This window comes from Psittacula echo (genome assembly GCF_963264785.1).
Source record: "Psittacula echo genome assembly, chromosome: 2".
In the NCBI taxonomy this organism is placed as follows: Eukaryota; Metazoa; Chordata; class Aves; order Psittaciformes; family Psittacidae; genus Psittacula; species Psittacula echo.
Window position 1 is genome coordinate 155,957,842 of NC_137737.1, and position 27,900 is coordinate 155,985,741.

At 42.0% G+C, this 27,900-nt stretch overlaps 1 protein-coding gene across 1 annotated transcript in view; it reads right to left on the minus strand.

Moving 5' to 3' along the window:
* The window catches only part of COL22A1 (collagen type XXII alpha 1 chain), a gene marked incomplete at both ends in the record, with an annotated part of 204,329 nt that overhangs the window by 126,584 nt on the left and 49,845 nt on the right, over positions 1 to 27,900 (minus strand). Inside the window, 7 exons of the mRNA XM_080611527.1 lie at positions 201 to 254; positions 6,423 to 6,467; positions 7,023 to 7,136; positions 7,732 to 7,812; positions 8,804 to 9,079; positions 10,838 to 10,961; positions 18,418 to 18,529. Of these exons, the coding sequence (XP_080467653.1) occupies positions 201 to 254; positions 6,423 to 6,467; positions 7,023 to 7,136; positions 7,732 to 7,812; positions 8,804 to 9,079; positions 10,838 to 10,961; positions 18,418 to 18,529 (806 nt within the window). The remainder of the gene's footprint in view (positions 1 to 200; positions 255 to 6,422; positions 6,468 to 7,022; positions 7,137 to 7,731; positions 7,813 to 8,803; positions 9,080 to 10,837; positions 10,962 to 18,417; positions 18,530 to 27,900) is intronic.

Below are 27,900 nucleotides of genomic sequence, written 5' to 3' on the forward strand. Positions count from 1 at the left end.
TGAGCCCATTTATTCCACCCTGCTCCGAGAAATCACAGCGGGTGCCAGAAAGATTAGCTTCCCCATGGGACTATGGCCCAACAGAGGGAACATATTCCACAGTGCACATTGACATGGTGAGCAAGTTCTCAATATAAAGGAGAAAAAACTACTTGCATTTCCATCTCCTTATGTAAAATCATTCTGTATTTCTTACTTACTGACTCTCCTTTTTCTCCTCTGAGTCCAGGAAGCCCTTGGGTGCCACTTTCTCCCTTGAAAAAAAAAGGATGTTAATACCACAGATTTTATTTAATTGACTCCTTTCTTGACAGGCATAAAAATAACAAGTGAGATTTCAGCTTACAACTTCCTTTTGGACCTGTAGTGTTTGTATTTTGTGGCCAGCTTTGAATTGTTTTGAGAAGCAATGCAACAAGATTATGGATGTTTCTTATCCGACCACTCTCTACAGCCAAGATTTTAGTTCCTGCTATGAGGTATCACAGTATGCTAGAGATTGGAAGGGACCTCAAAAAATCATCCAGTCCAATCCCCCTGCCAGAGCAGGAACACCTAGATAAGGTTACACAGGAATGTGTCCAGGCGGGTTTTGAATGTCTCCAGAGAAGGAGACTCCACAACCCCCCTGGGCAGCCTGTTCCAGTGTTCCGTCACCCTCACTGAGAAGAAGTTTCTTCTCAAGTTTAAGTGGAACCTCTTGTGTTCCAGTTTGTACCCATTACCCCTTGTCCTATCATTGTTTGCCATTGAGAAGAGCCTGGCTCCATCCTCATGACACTCCCCCTTTATATATTTATATACACTAATAAGGTCCCCCCGCAGTCTCCTCTTCTCCAAACTATAGAGACCCAGCTCCCTCAGCCTTTCCTCGTAAGGGAGATGCTCCACTCCCTTAATCATCTTTGTCGCCCTGCGCTGGACTCTCTCCAGCAGGTCCCTGTCCTTCTTGAACTGAGGGGCCCAGAACTGGACACAATATTCCAGATGCGGTCTCACCAGGGCAGAGTAGAGGGGAAGGAGGACCTCTCTCGACCTACTGACCACCCCCCTTCTAATACACCCCAGGATGCCATTGGCCTTCTTGGCCACAAGGGCACAGTGTTGGCTCATGGTCATCCTGCCATCCACTAGGACCCCCAGGTCCCTCTCCCCTACACTACTCTCTAACAGGTCGTTCCCCAACCTATATTGGAACCTGGGGTTGTTCCTGCCCAGATGCAGGACTCTACACTTTCCCTTGTTATATTTCATCAAGTTTCTCCCTGCCCAACTCTCCAGCCTGTCCAGGTCTCGCTGGATGGCAGCACAGCCTTCTGGTGTGTCAGCCACTCCTCCCAGCTTAGTGTCATCAGCAAACTAGCTGACAGTACACTCAATTCCCTCATCTAAATCATTGATGAAGATATTAAATAATACTGGTCCCAGTACTGACCCTTGAGGCACTCCACTAGATACAGGCCTCCAACTAGACTCCGCCTCATAGACTACAACTCTCTGGCTTCTCTCCTTCAGCCAGTTCACAGTCCACCTCACTACCTGATCATCCAGATCAAAACCACCAGGTTTGGTGTTCCTCATTGTATTTATACAGACTTGAATGTCCAAGTTCTCAAATTGATCTTATAACCTATCTTTCATATGGAAATACTGCTAGAAGACTTAAAAGCGCATTGGTAAGGCAGAGAGCTTTCTCTTGGGAGGTACTTCACAAGGTCTTACTTTCTATTAAGCCAGGAAGGACTTGGAAAGATGGTTTGCATAAGACTGAGAGGGTACACACCTAAAATATGGGGAAAATAAGCCAGTAAATATGTCAAGATTTTTAGAGCTATTAAAAATATCAAACCCTATTGTTTTCATTCATGGTAGACTTCATGATCTGCTAAATCCTGCCTTCTGCTGCAGGAGTGTGCAGCACAGACAGGGTTACTTTCCTTGCTGGCTCCAATGGAAGAAAGGGAAGTGAACACAGGTGAAAATACAGCTGAAAACATACAGATTATGATGGGTAAAGGAATGAAAACTGGAGAAGTAAATACATAGGGAGGAAAGGAGAAAATGATTAATTAAAACCCAAGCAAAACCTTTTCTTCACGTGTCTCCTAAAAAGGACAAGGGTGAAAGGGATAAAAAACCCTCAAAGCTGATGCATAATTACATAAATATTCATCAGGTACAGAGCTAAAACTGGTGTCAAAAACAGCAAGTGCAGAGAAAATACCTGCAAATCATTTTCACATACTGCTCTGCAGTCACAAAGCTGAAGAAGGACCAGCTGAGCATATACCCATTGCTAAAATGAGTTTAAGGCTATGTACAGAGTTGACATCAGCTCCTTCAATTCTGCTAGCACTGGGAGCTGCTGGAGAGCAGAGGGCTCTGCCCTCACACCTCTACCTAGTTCCTACCTGATTCTCACCCAAAAGGTATATACCAGAAGCACACTGTGCTGAGCTCCCCATCCATCACTGACAAATACGTCCTCATCCATTTGTGTTTCCCACTGTCTTTTGCTTGTAGGGAGTTTAGACACTTCAGTATAGACTGGCATCAAGCTGAAAACATCTCCGACCTGAAGCAGGACCCTCCAGTGCTACAGCAGCAAGAGGTCCAATGACCCCTGCGCTCCCCAGATCTCACAGTAGGATTTAATTTGTGGCTCTATTCGATTTATTTTGATCTATGCCCCCCAAAATGTGTTTAGCTGAAACCAGATACTGAAACATTTGTCAGGATCACACTTTCTTTTCCCCAGGTGAAGATAGGCTTTTGAAAGCACAGGAAATATGAAAGTTTCTTTCTTTAACTTTTATCTCTTTTTTTTTTGCCCCCCAAAAAAAGAAACCTCACAGAGCAAGCTGCATATATGCAAAAACACAGTCACAGTCAATTCAAATAGGCTGTGGCGAAACTTAAAGTTTTTTATGAAGCCATCTCTTTTAAGTCACTTCAACTACACCAAATCTCCTTTTAACATGGGGAAAAAAATAACATCCACTACAGCATGTCTAATACACTGGACTTCACAGACTTCCCAACGGCAGGTAAGCAATGTTGTTTTTATAATGTGGACAAAACTACATCTCACAGAGGAGTGATTCTCTCTAAACTCAGATCAACAGCAGTTCTGGAAGAAAGCAGAAGCCTATTGACCAACAGCCCAGTGCCCCAACTAGCCAGCCTGCAAACAACACAACATACAAGGGTAGGTATGGAAGGAAAGTAAATTAGTCTGAGCTGTCGTTAGCATCTAGAACTTAGCAATAAGACCCTGCTTCAGGCATGTTAGTCAATTTTTCCAAAGCTATTCCCTATCTTACTCTTCCCCAATACCATTCTTTATTGTGTCTCCTTCCAAAACATGTACGTTCTGTCTGCATGCATTATCCTCAGTTTGGAAGCAGAGGTAACTCAGGCAGAGGTTCTCATTGCTGAGGAATGATTTCCTCTAATAGCTGCAAGCACTCCTGTATCGCCCTGCCTTTGGAGGCTTAAATTATAGAGGAACAGAAACTCCTTGTCTTCCCACATTGATTATACAATTCAAATATTTTCACCAATCAGATGGTACCAAAAGGAAAGTCTGTCCAAACCTCCAAAAAGAAGGAATATGTTATCAGAGCTCAGGAGAGCAGAGCCTGAACACTGGTCCTTCCATCTTCAACTTATACAACAGCCACATTCACCAAGCACTGCCTTAGCTTCCAGAAGGAGCTTCACAGTCCTTCTGCATTTGTCAACCTCTCCAAAGTTCCCTGCCCTGTGGAACAAAGTTCCCAAAGGCCAAAAGGGAGGTTTTATAACCCTGACCTTTCTCCCTGTTAGTATCCCCTGGTGGGGCTCGTTTCTCAGGTGAATCCCACCAGCTGTGTGCTGGTTTCCTAATACAGCTGAACCAGCTGCTTTGTGGGTTCCTATATGACCATATAGTCTCTTACAGCGCACTTCTTATTATCAGCTATCAGACTGTAAAATACCTCTTGGGCCCCAGTCATTTAGAGGTAGAATTCGGCTTTGCAGCTCATCCCAAATAAGAGGTACTCAGTAGTGATGGTGTCTATATAGAAAATGATTAATTTTGACTCAGAGTCCTGCTGTCCTTACTCATGGCAAGGGGTTGGAACTCGATGATCTTTAAGGTCCCTTCAACCCAAACCATTCTATGTCTATGTTTCCATCTTTTCCTGATAATTTCTTTCCTTATTCATTTGTTCACTCCTTCCTCTCTGTTTAGTCAATTAATGTTTGGTCTTTTCTTATGCTGTACATGCTTGTTTGCCCGTTTTAATCAAACCTAAGGAGAGATCTCATGATTATTTTTAGTGTCGGCCCCCATGGTGCCTTAGTCTTTCCTTAATAAAGTATCAGGTGGTAATATTGGGTAATTGCAAATAGCATTGATTTTCTGTCCCAGAGCCAGCATTTTAGTCTGGGTATCTCAGCAATGTTGCAGAGAGAGAAGTGGAGAGCGATATTATCTCATGCATATACAGCAAGGTCTGTCACAAGCCAGTCCTTGACAATAGCGATGTTGTAACTGCTGTCGAGGGTGATATACATTATTTAATCACAACACCTTTGCAAGTCAGGAGCAAAATTTGTTCCTTGCCTTATTTAGCAGATAGAGAAGCTAAGTCTTTTGTCCCAAATCAGCACATTTGTACCAAATTGTTGTCACAGCCTAGATTTAAATCCCCAGCTCCCTGAGACTGCAACACAGTCCTGACTCAGCTGAATACAAGTCTTGGACCACAACAGACAGAGAATAGGCACACACATCTGCATTGCTCCTTAGCAACGCACCTGCAGGAGTGAGACGAACATCTCAGGATACGTTACAGAAAACCTGCTGATGCTGTGCTTATATAGAAACTGTTTTGTATTCAAGTAGTACCTCCTGCACCCCAGCAGTGTGCCATGGTACACAGACAGACACCCTCACCAGCACATAGACCTTGTAAAAGCAGTGAAAGACAATGGGATGTTGCTGTGGGGCTCTTTTATTATTATCATCGTTGTCCTTCTGCAACCTCCCAACAGCAGTCATGGCTCTGCCATTCTTCAAAGAGCCCATCAGTGTTTAAGCTGTCACAGATTAAAATAGAAAGTTGCTATTTATACATGCATGGAAGCATAAGGAAATATTTTCTGCAGTATCAGTCAGGCACATCTGAGCAGCAATGCACCCATGTTCCTTCATGCCAGCAGAAAGCATACTCCAAAACACATCTCATCAGCCAAAACTCCTTGCAGACAGCAGATGAAGCCTCCCCAAAACCCCCACACCACATTTCTAAGGATGTCTGACCTTCCAAAACCCAGAGGTTTCTCCTTTCCCTTCCCACAGTTTTCCGTAACAACTCAGTAACTTCTGGTGAGGTGCAACTTGCTTATTCAGCAAACAGGTATAAATTCAGCAGCTGAATTTGCACAGGTTATTCAGATGTAAATAGGCTTGAATACAAATTATTGCCGAACATCTTTTTAAGCACACAGAAGTGAAATTTGGAACCAACACCACCGACTTCCACCTCTTCAACAATATTGAGTCTTCCTTTTCTTCCTGTACAAGCACTCCCTTTAAGCCAGTTGTCCCACAGGTCTATTTCTGACCAAGCACAGAAGGAAAATGTGTGTATGCTCAATGCACACACTTGCATATCAAAGAAGCTTGCAGGATATGCAGGATAATATAGAGGCTGCACTGTAAAACTGGAAGCAGACATCAGAACCACTTTCTGACCCTGTTATCTAGGAAGAAAACTACTGAGGAAAGTGGCCTGTATTTAACATCATGACTCAGACAGTCTTGCTAAAGATACCAGGTTGTGGCTAATCCTTTATCCTAGTCTCAGGAAATGCTTTAAGAGCATGACCAGGAGACTGCTACCTAACCTATGGATACCTATTACTGCTGAGCATGGCACGGTACAGAAGCAGCGCATGTGTTTCCAAGTAACTTCTCATAAAAGCTGAGCATGACCTAATGAATAACATTAACTTGCAAATATGCCAGTTTAGAAGCTACAGGAGAAGATTTGGAACACACTCTAAGAATGACATAAAGCAACAACAGAGAAGTTCAAATGCAAGCCTAGAGCAAAGATGCAAGATGGAAAGGGTCTCTTGCAGTCCCAGGATCATTCACAGTATGTTAGAGATTGGAAGGGACCTCAAAAGATCATCTAGTCCAATCCCCCTGCCAGAGCAGGAACACCTAGATAAGGTTACACAGGAATGTGTCCAGGCGGGTTTTGAATGTCTCCAGAGAAGGAGACTCCACAACCTCCATTCAAAACTATCTGAACTCAGTCAGATGCCAGATTGACTTTAATTTCTCAAAATCTTCAACTCCTTGACTTACTCTGAAAGCATTTTAGTGTTTTTATGAAGCAAATGAAGTAGCACATGTTACTGACCTTTTGACCTTTAGGACCTGCAGGGCCAATTGGACCTCTCTCCCCCTAAGACAAATAAAAAGAGATTAGTCACACTGATGTTATCACTCTATTGCAAAGCAAAGCCTACAACAACCAAAATCTTTTCAGTTTTTAGTGGGGAACAGACTAACCCTGACATGCCCTCATGAGCAATGACAATGAATATGGTTTCTCAGATGTCCTAGTCACAGCAAATGTAGGCAAGCACACTGCTTTTAAAAGCTATGAGGTTTTTTCAATGTAGCTGTATTTACCTCCAGAATATCTTCTGTTTTACTTGAAGAAAGATGAACATAACTGAGCTGGATAAGAATAACCCCTTTGCTTCCAAGGTTTTTACCAGGACTATCAGCATGATCAAAACCACTAAGTTACTTAAAGAGAAAACATGTGGGAAGATGGCCATTACCTCTATTGACGTTCCACCTATGACATACACTCGCCATTCTCTTTCTGCAAAGTGTTTTCCAACTCTAGGTCTTAAAGTGCTTCACAAATACCCACTTGCATGCTGCCATACCCCTATTTCCAGACCTACCCAGCATGCCTCAAATGAAACACACTCATCCCAACACTCACCTTTTGTCCAGCTGGGCAGGAGCAGTTGAATGTCTTGAGGTGGCCAACTTGCTCGCTGCCAACAGTGGGCCTTACTTCCACTGGAGGTGCTTCAGTCAGGACCGTGACCTGGCACTTCACCCAAACACCCAAGGTCATGACAAAGCCTTCAATGCTAGAAAGCTTCCTCTTCTAGCCACTTTAGAGAAACCGCATAAGCGTTACTGGGTAACACACAGATAAATGAGTCCTAGTGAGGAACGCAATCCCACAAAAGCCATTCATTCAAGCAGTAGGGAAAAACATGGCAAAATGAACCATGAATCTCTTTAACCAAGGTCGAGGGGAGAAGAATGCAAGGAGGGTGGAAGTTCATAATGACAGCTGGGCACAGGAAACTGAGCAGCAACCATTTAAGTTCTTCCCAAATAAAACCAGTGGGAATCAGGCTGCATTTCTGTTGTTCCATCATCACTTCAGGGTTTTGTTTCCCCTGACAGTTTGACAAGGAAAGATCAGCTTGGAAACGTCAAACCCCAAATTCCTTATACTCATCCCTCTGCGGTGGTCCTCTTCTGGAACTGCTGTGTTACCCATTATATAGTTAGGTTTCATCCACTGTCATTAAACAAATTATAATCCCACACTGCCAAATATTCCCTGATTTACGTAACAGACTTCAAGGAAGAGTGTTCATGTGAAAATGAATAAGTGACAAAAAGAATCTTACTGGTCCAGAGGGAATGTCACAGCAGGTCTCCAGCTCAGCATGCCGAGAATCACAGTAAATAACCATCCGTTGAAGATCAAACTAGAAGACAAAGTGAGGCAATAGTCTCAGAGACAGTGAATTATTAAAGGCTGCATGTCCTTTTGCTCGGAAACAAACAGTGCAGATGAATACAAATAAAAAACAGAGGGGGCTAACTTCCTAGTGATTCTATGGATCCTGTAGACAGCATCCGTCTCTTTCTATCAATAATGGACCAATATCTCAGCATGCTGCAAGAGTACTGAGCTAATGAGAGCTTGAATATGCCTATTAAAATTCTGGTGCAGGTTTTCATGCACATAAGGAGGCATGTCCTGGCCAAACTTCTGTCTGAGAAGACTTATTCTGACCACCTCCATCCCTCCTAGAGTTTCATCTAGACATGAAGTTTAGTTCTCCCCTGTTGTGCTTTGCATCTTCTGAAATTCTACCCTGCATGAGAAATGCTATTAGCACATTTAATATGCACATTACATCTATTTTGCACAGCTAAGAAAGATTACACAAGTCTCAAAACACCAAACAATCACACACAAATTATATCAGTTTAACACTGCTTCTGAATAATCAGGTCCAACCTACAGATCTAAACTTTGGTTCAATTGGAGCAAGAGTCATTTAATATCAGGTATCTTTTGTGAGGAACTGAAAATATGCCATGACCCTCCTGAGTTAACAACCTTTCTTTTTCTCCCCAGATCTTCCTATCACAGATGGAAACATTCATAATGCCATGGTCAGACAGCAGAAGACCTTTACATGTGTAGTTCAGTACTCACTTTGATGGTATTTGTGGATGATTTTCTCTGTATTTCTGATTTTCACTATTGCATATTCTGGGACTGGACAGAAAGATGAAATATATTCCTCATTTTTAATCCCTATTGCGGAGCTACTGACAGTCTCACATAAAGGGACAAGTCCTGTACGTGATGCAATGCCAATCTGTCTTAGCTTAAACCCCCATTCAGGTGCTGCAAACCCAACACTGAACCTTACTCCAGCTCTAACCAGCACACGCAGTACTTACATCAATGGGGACGCTATCATACAAGCGTTTGCCAATCACAGTCTTTCCTTGAATGTCGATATTTTCCCTGTCTTCAATAGGCAGCACCTGCACCAGTTTGCAGTCTATGTAGAGTGAGACAGCCTTTGACTGAATGCTGAGGGCAATTTTGTGCCAGCTGCGGTCAAACAGATCACTGACTCTTTCATTGCGGAAGACCACTCTCACAGCGTCCTTGGTGAGCCCAACAGCGTTGTACTCTAAAGCTTTGTTCTCTCCATCCAGCCGGATCGAGACCTGAAAGCAGACAGAAGTGATTTTGCTAACGAAGTACAAAGCATTCTCCTTACTTTTGCCTGCTTTCCACCACAACTGACACCCCAAAGTCAGGGATGGTACAGCATACGGCAAGAAGCCCAAGCAAATATCAGAGAGTGAAGCTTTGTGTGAGATATGCACAGGGAGCCTGTTCTAGTAAATACAAGCAGGGCAAAGCACAGGCTTGGGTGCAGACCTATGACCATCTAGAGACTTCTTTTCTGAGTATAATCCTTAACATTGTTTCAGTACATGCCACCTTGATGTCTCTCAGGCAATGCTTGGACATGGTTGGGTGGTAGCACATGTCAGAGGCATCTCCCCAGAGGCAGATAGACAAAGCTGAATCTGTTCTAGATCCCTCTATCCTGTGCAATCCTCCAGTACTTCTGTGCTCTTTAGTGCCATCACATGTCCTCAACTATCCCACGGGACATGGACACATGACTTATTGCCTGGTATGAAACCAATCTACTGAGCATATAGCAGAGAAAATCACATTTCATTTAATAAAGTACAGCTAATAATCATTTTCATATAAACCCATTACTATTGTCTGAAACTTGGTTAGCCAAGTCCTCAAACTGCACCCATCCCTCCTCCACTGTGAGCTCCCCAAATCCTTTCAAACACCATTCCCAAAGCAGCAATACTGTGTTAAATGGCTATGTGAGCCCAAATCAACAGCCCAGTTGAGAGCCATTGGAAATGCCATCAGCACCATGTTTATACTGAGTAGAAAATATACAGCTCACTCAAACGGCTCCCTCCTCAAACATGCTTGAAACCCTAATGTATAACATGCTGCTAAGAACATGTTATATAGGAACAGGAAGCCCTTTATACACTTTAATGGTATTTTTCTTCTGAGAACCTGAGAGCAGTTGAAAAAATATTATGAGATCAAATTCTGCAGCAGCCAGGACTCCGGATTGTGGAGCAACAAGGTCTTTATCCTAAGTCATCCGCATCCTAAGTAGGGAACCCAAAATGCCTTTGCATGATAGCCAGAAGTCTGTGCAAAAACTTGAAATAGGTCACTGCTCTGTAGTACATCTGTGAGCCAACCATCTTCCAAACAGGCAAAATGTTTTCCCTAAACAGAACTACCTGAACAAAACACCAGAATTCCAAAAGTGGTTTCAAGAGCAAGAGGAAGTTGGGGCTGTTCAGCCTGCAGAAGAGAAGGCTGCGTGGAGACCTCACAGCAGCCTTCCAGTATCTGAAGGGGGCCTACAAGGATACTGTGGAGGGACTCTTCATTAAGGACTGTAGTGACAGGACAAGGGGCATCGGGTTAAAACTTAAACAGGGGAAGTTTAGATTGGATCTAAGGAAGAAATTCTTTCCTGTGAGGGTGGTGAGGCACTGGAATGGGTTGCCCAGGGAAGCTGTGAATGCTCCATCCCTGGCAGTGTTCAAGGCTAGGTTGGATGAGGCCTTGGGTGACATGGTTTAGTGTGAGGCATCCCTGCCCATGGCATGGGGTTGGAACTGGATGATCTTAAGGTCCTTTCCAACCCTGACTATTCTGTGACTCTATGATGGTATATTTTTCACCACCTTTATAACTAACACATCTATCTATCTGCATTTTTCAACAACAATCAAGGTCTATGCAAACCTACCTTCAGGACTTGAATGAAAGGTAAAGGAGTGAGAGGATAAAGCAAGAAAGCTGGTTCAGGCAACAAAAGGTAAACAAGGCTGCTCTTGCTGTCTCAAAGGGTCTCTTACCTGTGGTATGCCGTACTTGTCTATAATCTGCCAAATATACCAGTCTTCTTTCCTGGAAGCCTTCCGGAATTTGAAGGTAGTTACAAAGGCATATTCATCAGGGAGACCTTGGGGAAATACATCCCTGGCATGGGGAGGGGAAAAGAGAACTTAGCAGCTAAAAGCAGAACTTCTAAAGCCCTCTGCATGTCCCAGCAATGCTTCCCAGGTGTATTATAGAGTTCCTACATGATCTGCTTGCTGTATTTGGCAGCCTGCAGAGATGAACCTGAGCTTGCGCCCTCCGGGCAGTTCTGTTCTCAAGGAGCCCTTTTTCATTCCAGTACTGAAGCTCCCAAATTAGGTAAGAAACAGTGAAAACCTTCAGTCTAGTATCCATCATGTCAAAATAGTTGGTTTTCAGTTGATGATTCAGCTCATGCAATCTGTAAATCATTCTGCTCTTCTCCAGATGCATTGAAGACCTGTAGCATCTGAGAATTGGCAGGCAAGCCTGAAACCCTCTATAAATGTACCAAGTCATAGCAACAAATATTGTACTATTTGCTCCAAAACAGGCACTACACCTCATGCCTGTCCAAGAAGATGTTCCTTGGCTGATGGCCTGGGAGAACAGGAAAACCTTCTCAAACCAATCACTGAAAACACATTAGGCAGAAATTTACTTAATGTGACACCATGATGTGTGCATATGTCTGATGTAACCAAAACCAGCACTGGTTGGTTTTGGTTACATCAGACATATGCACCCAACATAAGAATATACAGTAACGTGAGCATACAGGGCTGCACAGAAGGGATAACTAACCCAGTATTTATCCTTTACTGGATGCCTAAGAACGAGAATGAACAGAATAAGCATCCCTCCTAGCTCCAAATCTAGGATCCAGGGGTCAAATTCAGAGACAGACAAAATTTCTATATTAATATTTTTTCATGGATTTATCTTCTTTTTTCAGATTTAACTTCTTCAGTCTCCCCTTGAACTCAGGTATATTTATTACATTCACAACATCCTTTGGCAATGAATCACACTTTGCTATCCACTGTATAATGAGCCTGCTCTTGTTTGTTTAGGACGTAGCTCAGTTCTCATAAGGGACAACACAATTAACTATTCTTTTTCTACATTTTATGCCATTTATGATTCTGAAAACTTTGCTCATAATCCCTCTGAGCCACCTCTTTTCTCACCTGAAGAGTCCCATTTATCTTCATTGTTTCCCATGCCCAAGCCAGCTTGCTCCTCAGATCATTCCTAAAATGACCCTTCCTAAACATCATGGCTTTGTTTCTGGATATCCAAGCAGTCAGGCATAAGCATCCATTAGAAAACAAAACATAACAGCTGGCTCTCATCCTAAATGATTCTATGAGTCTACAATCCACAAACTAACCCTCTTCTGTCACAGATCCACCACACAGCATCACCCATCTCTCCTAAGACACACAAAATAGCCAGACACTCCCACCCTTCATCACAAAACAAGAAGCGTGTCAGTTGTCTCCTTGTGGCAGAGTTGCCACGGAGAAAAGAACAGGCATGACGAGGGTACTGAAAGCCACCATGAAAACCAACGGGATGTTTGGCAAGAGAGAGTCAGCTCAGTCACACTAGCCCTCCCAATAGGGCCCCCCGCCAGATCTCCTTCAACATTGACATGCCTTTCTGCAAGCTTTCTGTCAACATGTGTTTGTACACTCATCTTGTCCAAGTGCGTCAAGGAAGATGCATTCCTCAGCTCTTAGCATCACTGACAGTGTGGGCAGCTTTCCTCCTCCCTTAACAAACTTCATCCAAGTAGCAATATTGATAGTGGAAAAGGCATTGCTTACCGCTCTGTTGCCTTGAAGAAAAACCATGGATGTGTCTAAACAAGAGTGCTGCCAGAGGGGACATTTCTCTGTGGCTCATCTCCTCCAACTCTGTCATTTCAGCATATATGCCCTGTGCATTTACTTTCACTCACCCCTCACCATCATAACTGGGTTTAATAAGTTCCCTTTCTGTCCTGCTCTTTAAGATTCTGATTCACATTTTGGGCACAGACAGCCCGATTGAACTACTTTCCTAGCTACAACCCACCACTAACTCCAACCTCTTACTCAAGGAAAAGCAAGCAGAGAAATGGGTCCTCATTTAATCCAGTGGTGGCACAAGGTAGCGGATTTACAGCTCTGAGGGTGTTTTGCTCTCTTCCTGATCCATAATGTTTGCTATTGCCACATCAACAGCTTTCAATACTGCTTTTTCCTAATGGCTTTTCAACTCTGCATATGCAGGTATGCTTGGTTCCAAGTACAGATGACAGTGGCTGTAGCTGAGGCATCACTTCTTTGCTGAGCAAGGAGATATAGCAGCATGTTGTTGAAATTAATCCCGAAGATACCACATTGAGCCTTGGCCTGACAACCTGCAACTAAATCTGGAAGAGGCAGCTGTTGGTCTCTGTACTGAGATAGTCTTTCTGGATACCTCTGAGCTGGGAACAGGAATATCACCATGCAAGCTTAGATTCAGAAAAGGTGTTCAGATGCTTAGAGCCCACAGAAAGAGCTGGGAATCGGGTACCTAAAATCCTTCTGAGTCTGGCCCCACCTCATCACACAGAGGCTGACAAATGGCCCATCAGGTAGATTTGAACTGATAGAAAGCTATAACGACCTATTACCTGTCAGCCTCAACTGACTTTTAAAGGTGATGTGGAACTGGCTGTAAGTTCCCAATAGAGAGAGGCTTTGTGCCAGAAGCAAATCTCAAGAAACTCTTGCTGCCCTGAAGATATGATAAAGGCTGTTTCTGAAGCCCTTATTCACTGCATCTTTTACAGAGATGCATTACTGCACAAATAGCACAAAACTTTGTGAGTTTTCATTTATTTCCTCACTAAAAAAGTGATCTTCATCTAGAAATTCAGCTTTATTTAGAAATCCAAGGGCAGGAATTGCTGTCCCCAGAAATGTTTTATTTCCTTCTTTCACCCAAGGCTGAATTGAACTGATGATCCATATTATGGAGCTTTGCTGGATGCCTGGTACCTGCAGGGAGCACTCTGCTAGCTCTTTGGTCTATAATTCTGACAACAGGATGGATTGCAGAAGAGGCCTTTATAAAACTCCAAGAAAAGAGAATGCCCTGGTGCTGCAGGTTATTCTAAGAGTTAATTAACCCAGCTACAAGGTCAGGTGAATCACTTCTACAAAGAAAAGAACTATAATACCAGGCAGAAGACTCTTTCAGGCATTGCCCGTTTTCAATATATAGCCTCCTTCTCGCATGCTTTTGTTTGGCATAAGAGCCTACATCTGTGACAAACAGCATGAGATCCTACATCTATAATAATAACACAATGGAGAAAAATAAGATTATCAGTTCTCATTTCAGACACTGAAAGTAACAACAATTAATAGGATGTCTGCATTTGACAGACATCCCATGGCAGGGGGGTTGGAACTAGGTGATCGTAAGGTCCTTTCCAACCCTAACTATTCTATGATTCTATGATTTAGTGGGGATAATTAATGTAGTTGGGCAATTTGACCATTTTTACAACAGATAAAAGCCACTAATATGAAATGTAATTCACTAAGATCTGAGAAACAAAGCTGGAGAATGCCAGTTCATTTCCATAGGCTTCTAAAATGGCAAAAAAAAAAAAAAGGAAAAACAAGGAAAAGGGAAAAGGAAGGCTATAGAAGGATTGTCACAGAACAGAACCAACCTCACCTGTACATCCCTGGCAGATGCTTTTTGGCCACTACTTTAGAAACCTCAGTATTGGAATAGATATAACTTCTCAAAGGTAACTTCTTCCCGTGTCTCACTATCTGACATGTTGCAAAAAAAAAGGTCTATGATAAATATCACTTGTTAATATAAGAAGGTTTAGCTAGATCTTCCTAAAGCAACATAATTTTTTTTCCACAAGGAAGTACATAAAGAACTTGTTCTCCTTTTTTTGCTGCAGCCTTTTCTATGTTTGTCAGCCCTCCCTCAGTCACTTACTCTTTAAAAGACTAAAAAAAAACACCCTTTGGTATTCCACTTCAGTCATGCTTAATCTCCTTACATTGAGGAGACTCAATGCCTATATTCATACTAGTTAATAATGGCGAGGGTCCATTTTCTATTTATGAGTGCAGATGAGCCAAAAGCTCTTTTCCCAAAGAGAGTGACCATAACCAAACTGCCTTTGGGGAGCAGTCTTTGGCATGCTCTATCCTCCACACCAGGCTGAGGCACTGTCCATGTAATCATTGCTTGCCAACAGTCAAAGCAAACTTGTCATGAGCACATAAATGGGTGAAGAATACAGATGATACAGATGTAGCCCTGGGGCCGTTGAATTTACCCTGTTTTGCCGGCTAGGAAAGAAGAAGCCTACAAAGGATTCCTTAGGTCTGCTCCTAATAGATATCTGACTACTAACTTCACAACCAATTTGGATAGACACAGCTATTCTTCTAGATGACAAGCATTTATCTGACAATAGTGGTCATGAGATCAGATAGTGGCCACAGCAAGATCCTTCAACAGGGAGTCTGATTTCACCACTTTCTTACAGTAGTCATGTGTCTCATTCCTAACTTCAGGACAGTATCTTGGTCTTTTCCCAATTCCAACAATGTGATATTGGGAGATAGTCCCCAGACAAACACAGTAAGGTTTATGTCCAGAACAATGCAAGATTCAGAAACTGGGGAAGACAACACTGTACCAACATATACAGCAAACAGATCATGAATAAAAGCTAAGCCAAGCCTCAGGAAGTTATGTGAGGTGGCAGCTGAGATGAGGACCAAGTCAGGCTGGAATCAGAGCAAGCAAGAAAAAACTGAGGGATGGACATAGCCAGGAAGAAGGAATCAGGACTAGGAGAAATAGATAGAGGACAGGACAAGATAGAGAGCCAAAAGTTTGGCATTGGCCAAGACAACAGTAAAGAGAAACAAGCCTGAGTAACAGAGAATCTGGGACACAACTTTGGTAAGAAGGTCCACTGAGGAGCCATGAGCAACCAGTAGGACAGCTCCTTACCTGAGGAGTGGGAGAAACACCAGCCAGATTTATGGACCAGCCCTTAGCCAGCTAGAGAGACCTTTAAGTCCCACAGTGATCAGAACATTGACTGCAGCAAAATTCCTGGCTGTTGTATTTGGTTGCTCAAAGAACCATCAGAAAGTGCCTCACCACAAAGAGGAAGAAAGTTCATAGTTGTAGGCTCCAGATTGGAAGATAAACAGGCACACTTCCCAGTCAGCTAAACTGGCACTTTGTAAAAGTACTAGTACTTATGCAAAAGGATACAAATCCTTTAAGTAGATAATAGAGTAGATTATATATATTACTCAGTTAATGATTTTCTATCTAATTATGAGATGTTGCTATCAGTTGCTAAACATTGCTTGAGGTTATCTGCAAGACAGGACAGATGTTTTGTTTTGTTTATTACTCCAGTTATCAGTTTTGTGCAGCTTCACAAGATTTCATTTTCTGTGAGCAATGGCTCTATATGCACCATCTCAGAACCCTGACATCCAAATTCTAAAATGAACCAAATATGCAGACACCTTCCATTGTGTTGTATCTGAGTTCATTTCCAAACTACAAGAGTATGGAGGTTAAAACACAAAAGGCTGAAAATATAGAACTTCTTTAATGCCACGTTTCTGTCAATCATTCAAAAGGAAGCTTAGTCATTCCAATCTACTGATTAAGGATGGCTTCACTTCTAATCATCTTACTTATTGTAAAAACAACAACAACAACAACTAAATGGGTGCAATCTGAGCAGATGGAAAGTCATCATAGCTGGTTGGTCTGGCTTCACTCTCAGTCTTTCTGGGAAAACAATAACAGAAACAACACAACAAAGTCTTCAACCCTTAATTTGAAAAAATAAATGAAATAGACAACTGTGAAATCTGCGCTAACCTGTTTCAATGCTTAATGATGGTCACTGTTACAAGTGCCTTTCTTCCAAGCTGTTTCTGATGTTGTTAACAGGTAGCCACTGACTTTCAGTCTACTACTATCGTTAGCACCAAAGACCCTTTATTACACTTTCCCAGAGGTTTTTACAGAGAACAATCACCTGAGTTGTTAACTGCTGCTTAATTTTACCTGACTTCACTGCACTTCTTGGATTTCTCGCTATTAGACTTGCTTCACAGGTCTTTAAACTTTCATTCACTCCATTTCTGTCCACTGAATGATGGAAACAAGGACTGGACATAGATAGCATCCCAGCAGTGTAACTCAGCTGCCTGATATGGAGATAGTCAACTCATCCTTGACAGTTCCTACTTATATTCCCAAGGGTTGCACTAGTCCAATTTGTCATAGTATCACCCAAAGCTCAGATTCAGTAGATCATCATTCCTAGAATTTCTTCAGTGGAAACTGGACTTCTTCAGTTCAATGGCTTCTTTCTGTGTAGTCTTGGTGGCGATCTTTTATAGTGATGAAGCACACTACCAATAGCTGTTACAAGGTGCAGCAAGCACATATTCTACCCAGAGACTGCTGTGAGCCAAACAAAATAGGTCTAGTCTTCTCTTCACCCACAGCAGTTATGTATATACTACTTATCAAGTCCAAGATGTCTTCAGTTGGCTGGCCTTCTCCCTGTTGATGAATTTACTTATCCTGAGACTTGACATCACATCATTTATGGACTTTATAGCAAGCAATTTTCCTTTCAGTATATTATATTTTTACTTTTTGTTGTTGTTTAAAGGCTGTGTGTTTATGTGGAGAAAGAGGGTAAGGGGAGAAGGGCAAATCAATCCAGGCTGGCTCCAGGATATTATGAAACCAAGCAAATGTAAGTCACAGAACAACCACAGAGATGCAGTGAGCTGAGTAAAAGAGCTAAAACAGAATAAAAAATAACAGCCCTCATCCATGAGCAGGAAAAGAATTACTATTGATTTTTTAAAGATGAAGTCCAAACCAGCACGGAGAAATTCACTGCAAAAATGTTAATGATGACAATCCAATCTATAGCTCATGGTTACTCAGTGAAATTATTCACTCACTCTTTTCAAGGCTAATGCTAGCAGGACTCAAATGACAACCTGAAGAGAAACTGTTATGATAGACTATCACACAACCGGCAGCCTTAGGTCATAAAAAAGTCTTCAAGAATTGAAGCCACATTGACACAGGCTTAAAAATTGCTCATTCTTTTTTAAAACCAAACCACATGTTAACTGATAACAGTATCTACTAGGAACTGGTCTATCGTGACTAACAAATATGTAGCTCAGTGGGACTGCTACCGAATATTCCTTTCAGAAGCTATTTGTGAAGCCCTAAATTCTTTTGTGAATTTTTTGATACTGTTCCTCACAACCATTGAGATACACCGAAACCAGTTCATACTCTTCCAGGATGGGTCCTGGAGTTGGTGCAGAGGTTCCCAACCACATTGTATAAGTTCTTTTCCAGAACTGAAGTAGCTGATCAAAACAGCAATATATGTGTATGTACTCGATAACTACTACAAGGTTAACCTAGAAGAACCAAATCAGATGGGGGATCAAATGAAAATAAAGTGAAAAATCAGGGTACTCACTCAGTTTTCTGAACAACAGGAAAGCTTCCAAGTCGAACATAAGCACTCTGAATTCCATTTTCTTTCATTCCAAAAATTTGCTTAACACTGAATGAATCCATAAGGTCAAATCCTGTCCATAATGGAAGTGTAAATATGAGACATTGATCAGGCAGTAGGACATGTCTTTAAGTGTGCTTAGGCAGTTATCTTAGCCTATACAAATGGCACTTCAGAGATTAGCTGTGTTCTTGTTGAGAAAAGCCAGAACAAAATTTTGACATGGTCTAATCTGCTTAGTTCAAAAACCCAAAACCAAACTTTAATTCAAACTGTAACAGGTCCTGGAGAGATTAGAACAGAGTTCTCCAGAAATAAATAGTTATCATCTGCATTGACACAACACCCTGGGAATGCTGTGTAACATATTATTTTCTATGTAGAAAAATGCACAGGTGCAGACTGAAACACTCATAAAACCACAGAACGGTTTGGGTTCAAAGGGATTTTCAAAGCTCATTCAGTTGCGATCTTCTGCCATGGGCAGGGACACCTGCCACTAGAGCAGGTTGCTCCAAGCCCCATCCAGCCTGGCCTTGAACACTGCCAGGGATGGGGCATCCACAGCTTCTCTGGGCAATCTGTGTCAGCGCCTCACCACCCTCACCCTTTTCTCCTTATCTCCAGCCTAAATCTACTCTCTAGTTTAAAACTGCTGCCCCTTGTCCTGTCACTATAGGCCTTGGTAAAAAGTCTCTCTCAGTCTTTCTTATAAGCTTTTTTTATATACTGAAAGGCCAGAATGAGGTCTTTCCAGAGCCTTCTCTTCTTCAGCCTAAACATTCCCAACTCTCTCAGTTTGTCCTTACAGTTCCAGCCCCATGATCAGTTTTGTAGTTCTCCTCTGGATCATCCCTAATAGGTCTTTATTGAAATGTCTTTACTTAAAACTGCTATTCCAAGCACTTGACTACATTCAATTTTCATATCATTTTAACATGACATAGTCTTATTCCAATCAACTCATCATTATCATGAGTTAATAATCTTGACTGAAGACAATTGTATAAAGCTTCCGACTTTGTTCTGTTCTTAGGTAGTTATCTTAGCCCACAAAAACAGCACTTCAGAGATTAGCCTTGTTCTTGTTGGGAAAAGCCCGAACAGACTGAACTGTTCTGATAAGCATTATTAGTTCAGTCATAAACCACACACATGGGTCAATATGGTCCCAGCCACAATGAACCCATGGTGTTGTGACATGAAGTCCCAGCTGCTAAACCCTTCCAGGGGACAGTAGGGGTACAAATGTGCCATGCTCCTGAATGCATCCAGCTCCTTGAGGTGCTGGATGGGTTTACAGGGGTTTTGTCTATTTGGGTTATTCTAACCTATTTCCACCCTCACAGATACCAAATTACACATATTAATTCCTATGTGTGCAATTCCAGCACACAAACATGGTCATATTAGAATAACTTCTTTTGATAACTCGATTTTAAAATATGGCAGTGTTTTCAGCTTTCAAGCTCCTAAAACCTTTCTAGAACAAGTAAACACTTTTGCATGGTGAACTTAGGCCCTCAGATTTTGGGGTTTCTTAGTTGCCCTCGTGAACCTTTTGAGTTGAAAGCCACTGTGTGGCTTGAAATCGGCTGTGACAGGAAAAGGCAGCCACCTAATGATACGATTCTTCAAGTCTGCATGAACAAATAGGTGCAAAAAACCTGATGGGCCAGTCCCTGGGCAAATCATGATGTGACAGCAGACAGCAAATAAAACATAAAGCTTTAATCACAGACCTTTCTCTGAAGAAAAAGGTTTTTTTCCTGAGGAAATATAATCTTAATTGTTTGCAAAGACAGAAACGGTTGCCTGGTGCCAAGTTGAGGCCTTTTGTATTACAGTAGCTTTCCTGCCTGTCAGCAGCTTTTCCCTCCTGACCACTCCATTTTAAGCTATTACTGGACATTCAAGGGGGGCAAATAAGGCAGTTAAGATGCTCCAGGGCCTCATGGTTCCACTTCATAATCACCTCTGCAACAGCTCTAGTGATACACCCTTCTCACATACTGTAATCAGCCACGATTGCAGCTATAAATTGTAGCAAATAGACCCTACCAGAACATGAGAGCTCCCTTCTGGCTATCACATAAAAAAAGTATGACCTGTCCATATAAGCCTTCTCATAGCTCATTTCAGCATGCAGTACATATCCCTCTTCTACACCAAGCACAGAAATGTGAGGGTAGCCATTGAGCTTTGCGGATAAGAAGGGATGACACTTGCTGGGAAGGGAAATTGTTAACAATTCGTATGAGCTGAGCTGTGAATGGTGAAGGCTAAAATGCTGCCCAAGTAAAGGAGTAATCTCCAAGTCACCACAGCCCGCAAGCTGTGGAGTATAGCTCATCTCATGGAGCTTATAAAGCTCCACTGCTCAAAACACACAAGTGAAAGACAGTGACAAGAACTTCTTGCTGAGTTTTTCCATCATTAGCTCAGACCCACACTTGATCTTATCTTTCTCTGTCAACTCAAGCTCACATCATGAGAAACTGTGAGGGTCTGCACACTAGCATGCTTTTCCAATGGAAACAAGAGGCAGAATGAATCAACCTCTCTTTGTTTGCTGTGATTTCCTAAAAACAGTTTAGAAAGCCTAAATAGCACCACGAACCATATGCAAGGTGATTAAAACTGCATTGCAAACAGAACTTGCTGTAATGAAAATAACTCACGCTCACCACTTATTTATAGTCAAGATTGGATAAAGCACAAAGGTAAATCAGAATATTTCTTATTCAGGTTATGGATTGGTAAATTGCTAATTTCTTGATATATTTTTCATTAAAGGGCTTGTTCTTTGGAAAATGCCAGGTAGATCCATGGGAAGCTATGCCCTAGATGTGTCAGAGTCCACACTCAAAGCTAGCAAATGGTTTTGTTTTACTCATGCTATTAATTTGTTCCGTTCAGATATTGCCTCCACTTTCCTTAGAGGGAGCTATGAAACAAACTAATTCCTGGTCGCAGAACACTTCACATAGGGTTCATCTGGCTAAATGTCAGCTGTCTAGACAGGGTAATAACAGCAGCTGTCATCCAGTTAGGCACAAAGAGTCAGACACAGGCACTTCTAGGGAAAGATTAATCTCACACTAAAACAGAAGCCCAAAGTGCATGTTTCTCTTCATTGACATAAAGAAAGCTTTGGATGCTCAGGTAGCATGCTAACCCTCACCTAACCCTCACAGGTTTACTGCTGGTGAGACAACCTCCAGATTTAGATACTTCATTGCCAATCAAAGCCCCATGGAGGTAATGGACACTGCAGGTGCTGAAGGAATTCACTAGCATTACAGAAAACGTGGCATCAGGCCATACACTAAACAATGAAGAACTCTGCTGAGGATGAGATGCACCTCACCTAATTTTAGCTGTCTGAAAAGGAGATATCTGATGTTTGCAGGTTGCCTCGGCTCCATTGTGGGTCAGCAGAGAAATGTAGGAGTCTTTAAGAAGACAACTGATCGTATCTGTCTGAGACCTACCTAAAGACAGGCTGAATCACTACTCGGCAGAGCCTACCTCCTTCCATTCGGCAGAACGGGAGTCCTTACAAACAGTGATTTTCAGACTGCTGAAGCTGGGTAAGATATATGCTACTCATAAAACATGTTATCTATTTGGTGTGGTGAATGAAGCAGAAAAGGAAAGGATTGTTAACTAACACAGAGCTTATATTTAAATTTCTTATTTGCCATCAGGATTGAATAAAGGTTGCAGATTTTTACATTCAGACTAGCAATATTTTAAATTTGCTTTCCTGACCATCCATTGAAAAAGTCTCCTTAAACAGCTACCATTCTGTTTCTAAGTGGGAGAAGAAACAAATCAACCCAAAACATTATAATTTGAGCTGAGAAATTAGTCAAGAAGATTGCCCAGGTGGGATTGGAAAGAAGATACTAAGGAAAACTTCCAAATGAATTTGTGCTTTAAAGTAACTTCTCAGATTGTTTCGGCTGAAGTATCAGAAAATTTATATTGTTGTTGTTATTATAATTATCATTATTATTATTATTATGTTTACTTCATGTGCCTGGAAGCACTGGATTGAGTATATTCCCTTGCTGACTTTAGGGCTGGACTGGGATTGCGAGGGAGACAGCGTGGTGCTTTTAATTTAGTCTTGAACCACAGTATTAATGTAAAAAATAGACAATGTTGTAATCATTTCCCTAATGCTTGAACAGTGTCTGGCTGCCAACAATGCAGTGGAAACAGCTCACTTAGATCTTTCCCTGAACACCTCATTGGCCATTTAGTCTATTGTACAGCATCTCTGGGCTGGAGTGACAGTAGATATATGGTGGTGTTTCCACCACCATGGACAGCCCACATTGTTAGTGCCATAGGGAAAATGAGATCCTACACATAGCTTTCCAGTCCTCCCCACAACTGAGATGGAAAAGAATGTACCTGCCTAACTTAGCTAGGACAAAGCTACTGTTATCTATTGTACCACACTCAAGCAGAGGATTAAAGGGTTGGACTTTCCAGTTCTGTTGCTTTGATTTAAAAGGTGGGGCTTTTTTTGGTGTACCAGGGCAGGTGTGGTTTCCCAGTTGGCTTATAAACTATTTAATCAGTAATGCCATAAATACGGTGATTAATAAGATGAATAATGCTCTTTGATCATAAGCCTCATACTATATTATAGCTACAAAAACAATACAGGGCCACTGAAACCCTCTAACATGATTACATCTCCTGAAAAGCAGCACACCCTCATCCATTAACATTAAGACTAAAACAGTGACCTGAAAAAGAAGCTCAGGTTCGTAACAGCATATTTGGCTTGGAAAGCAATTTCTTGTGCACCGCTCTGTTGATCAAATAGGCCGAATGTCTCTCTATTTGCAAGTAATAACTCCCTTACAGGAAGCAGCCCATTTGTTCAGAATCAAAAAAACACACTCAGATCCACCTGTTACAGGAAGAAGATGGCAAAACTTGGCACTAGACAATAAAGTGTGACCAAAGGATGATCAAATTATTTGAAGACCAGACTAAAGGAGCCGTGGTTGGTTGCCCTGAATATGAGCTGGATTTCTGCCTGGCTCCATTAAGGATCTGATATGGACAGCATGGTGGCAGCTAATGTGCATGATGGGGTTTTCCTCTCTGTCCTGTGTTTTGGGGCAAAAAAATACCCCAAAATGAAAATAACATCCAAACCCAGAAAACCAGAGCAACAAAGGGACATTTTAATAGCCAGAAAACACAGCAGTGTGCACATTTGGAAAGTCTTTTCCAAGTACAACAAGGCCATTGACTTTTTCTTTAGCCTGAAGAACCCTTCTGAGAAAAGTCTTCTGCTTTGCGTTCCCAAGGAGCCCCAGATAACACTCACAGGGGGAACCACTGGGCTCCTGCTAATTGTGAAAGGTTCTGATGAGACCATGGCTTCGATGGGAATGCTGCAAGCAGGTGAGAAAGGAATCAGGAAAGGCACTGGATATCAGAGCCTCAGGATGTGTCTGGGATATATTTATTATGGAGGATTTCCAGTCACAAGCACTAATATGAAACAAAGCAGCTTTTGCATGAAATGCTCCATACTCTGGTTTTACTTCACTCTCAGCTGAATCAGCAGCCTTGTCAAAGTACTGATGGAGTGTGACTAACAGCCAAGGTCAGGGAGGTTGCCATTAGCTACCTGAGACAGATTCTCTGAAACTTCTGAAAATAGCCATCTGTATTGCCTGTGATGAAATAGCATATGTTACTTGTACTAGAGGGAAGCCAATGGCCATATAATTTATGGTAGATGAGAGCAGTGTATAAATTCCTAGGAAAAACAATATCACTTGGGAGTCTTTCAGCAAATACCTGATCTTATCAATGTTCTTGCCTCACATTTCTTCAGTCTTGAAAGTTAAGGTTTCATGGATTGCCAGTGTTCACAAGGAAGAGCCTGTGTGCTCACTAAATCCTGAGCATCCCTTTCAACACGTCCAGTACAGTCTGCGAGTTTATTAGCACTATAAAGAGCCTTCATTTTCATTACTTTAGTTACAGTCTGTGCTAATACATACTTTAAAAGTAACAAAAGCTGTTATCATGCCATATGCTAAAATTAAATACTGCATTTAACCAGCTATGTCTGGCAATTAGTTATCTGAAACCAGAATGTAGGCAAGGGTTATTATTCTTTCTATGGTATCTAAACCTTTGGCATCTTTGTATTCCACAATGGTCTAGGCTGAATAAAAGAGGTGTCTCAATTCAGCTCTGGGATAGAAGCGTCCAAATCCTGAAGGAGAGACCTACTACTTCATTCTGCATGGGCCACAGTTACTGTTATAGTAGCCATCATCCGCTACAGCATTTTTGCTGTTCCTGACATTTGTTCCTCCACAGGAAGGAAATCCTGTCAAGCACTGGCAGAGTATCAGATTTTAGGGGTGTTTTTAAGAGCTCACTGAAGCCTCTGTCTCCAAGGCTCTTCCACCACATTAAATTACCCACATCCATATCAGTACATCACTGCTCCAGCCATAGTTCCACTTGTCAACAAGAAGCAGTATTTAGGATAGGACAAGGTGTACACCAATGCTATCATCGTTCAATGTCCTAGTCTTTTGGCATGATGGCAGGAGGTAGTCAAAAAGCCCTCTTCCTCTTTCTTGATGGCCAGACACTTGGGTTGGTGAGCTAAGATGACAACACTGGGGTCAATGTCAGAGCAGCCAGACACCAGGTGCTCTTATAGTCCCTGTATCCCTGAGGGGCACAGAGGCATCATTTATTTGCTCATGGCAATCTAGACAACAGGGAAGGTCAGAATCCTGTAGCTCAGATACTGTTCAGGCCTGTCTCATTGTGAATGATTGTAAAAAGGGGTTTGAAAGAAAGTCTTTTGCTGGACTGAATCTTTTTCATCCCTCTCTGGATGTCAAAAGAAGTGATTTCCAAACACTTAACAATAGGTAAGAATTCTGTCTTCTTGCACAGTTCTATTTCCCTCTAACTCACATCTCTAGCTGGCTATTTTTGCATGGATAATTCACCCCACATCCACCACTCCCAGCTCAACAGTTTGATTCAGCATCATCAGCCAGCTGTGGTTATCTAACTCATTCCCAAAGCATTAAGAGCTGCACTCTGGAGGAACAAATCAGAGATTTACTGGCTGTCCACAAGCCCTGTGAGAAGCACTGTGGTGATGACTAAAGGGGTTGCACAGGCCATTAAGAATATTAATTTGCTATATTTTTCAAGCAGCTTGCAAGGGAATTTTGGGACTATGACATTTTCCAAAGCCTATGGGGTAAAGGGCCTCAAGAGGGTTTTAAAGAAGTTCTTGCTATTGACCAATTGCCCTTTGTTTCCACAGATATTACAGTTGGGATTTAAGCAGCGCTTTGTGCTGACTGGATTTCTTCTCACCAGATCCACCCGATTTCAGTGGGGGAACAGCTAAGAGCTTAAGCTAATGTTGATGTACTTTGTTGAAGCACTAGGAACAGCTCTTACACCATCATGAAGGAGGTATCTTCCAGCAAGCCTACTACTTGCTAGGTCATACTTCATAACATGGCTTAGAGGACACTTTAGATGCTATGTATAAAAATTGCAAACCAAATAATTCCTTAGTACATAATGCCTCCACTCAGGCTGTTGGTTTACTGACCCTGGTTTCCTTTCTCTGTATCATGGCACCAGGAGACCTAGTTTCCATTTTTCCTTGAACAAGACACAACAGTCCCATGCAGACCACAAAAGATCTTGATCTCAGCACTAGCACCAATCCACTTTTGAGATTATGAGAAGCAGAAACCTTGCTTTAGGTATATAAGAGTTATAACTCACAAAGAAGCAATCTTTGAGAGGCAGTGAGGTGGTCACCAGTCTGAACTACAGGACCACTCTACTTCAGAAACGTTAGCCTAAAGCTTCAGTTACAAACAGGAGGCAGATATAGCACTTGGTATCTTTACACGGGAAAGAAAAGATAACACATCAGGAAAGATAAAAAGGATATAAAACCAATAAGAAAATAAGGCTAATGAAACAGTATGAGAGAGATGGCAAAATGAGAAGCAGGTAAGTCAATACACAGTTATAGCCAACCTGGTTAGTGGAAAGGGGTGCTGTAATTTAGCCTCCAGCCTGCTGTAAAAACAGGAAATAAATGCAGCTGCCTTTGAGGCAGCACCTTTCAACACCTGAGCTCATATTAACAACACACCACTTCATGTGATGCATTGCTCTGTTTATCTGCATCACCCGTTTGCCTCTCAGTTTTCAGACAGCTACAAGTAGCATATTGAACGACACTGAAAGCTGGTTTTGACATTGGACTCTGTGCCTCATTATAGAAGGCTTTTATGTGTTGGAATCATTCTCCATTTTCTCAGTGATGGACATTTGGCTTTGTGCCATGGGCTTCCTTTCAGCTCCTTCCCTGCTTCAGTGATTTACAAGATTAAACAGGAGTTCATTATTCCTTTGATGTCCTTGTATGCCAGATAGGCTCGCACCAGCTGAACTTACCAGGACTGGTTGTATTAGGTTCTGATTTTAATTAGTTCCTATTTTGAAGCCCTCTTTTGAGTTTTCCAGGTGTTAAGGTGCTTTGTGTTCCTCTGGGGAGCTGCAAAATAGCATAACTGCAAACTCATCACTTGGGACAGCAGTGGAAATGGGAGGACTTTGAATAAAGGTTCTGTTGGTAGCACCCAAGGGGACTCTATACATATGTCTGAGACAAATGATAGCGGGTAAATGTTCATGAGACCAGAATGAATCATTGAATCGTAGAACCATAGAGTGGTTTGGGTTGGAAAGGACCTTAAGATCACCTAGCTCCAAATCCCTGCCATGGGCAGGGATGCCTCAACCTCGACCGTGTCAGATGGCATGAATTCAACGTAACAAGCAACAATAGCGCTTGCTCGTACAAGAGGCTAGTATTATTTTTAGGTGAGAAAAGGTAAGAAAAGTTATTTGAGAAAGAACACTGTTCTAAGACATAATCTGATAAATTCTCTTTGAAATGCCACTATCTGGGTTATAGGAAAACCCTAGAAATATGTTATTCATTAAAATGGAAATATTCCTATTAATTTTAGGTGCTATGAGCAAGGCCGTATATGAAAGCAGGTAGGGACTGCTCTCTGAGGGACTGTAATGGTTGCTTTATGCCAGATGATCACTACAAACCAAATTAGACCTGCAGGTACACCAAAACCTGGCCATAACTTTAATCAGAGGATTCCCATCAGACAGACTGATTTAACTCCAGCATTAGGAAACATTTATTGAAACTGCATATGTGCCTTCTTCCCAATATGTGTGCACAATGCTGAAAGCTTGCACTGACAAGGAATCTATGGGATGGTTTCTCCAGGCACATCTTTTGCAGCAGTCTCTTTCTGAAGTAGAATTATAAAACATTTGGACCCAGAAATATCTGGAAGTACCTCATGGTTA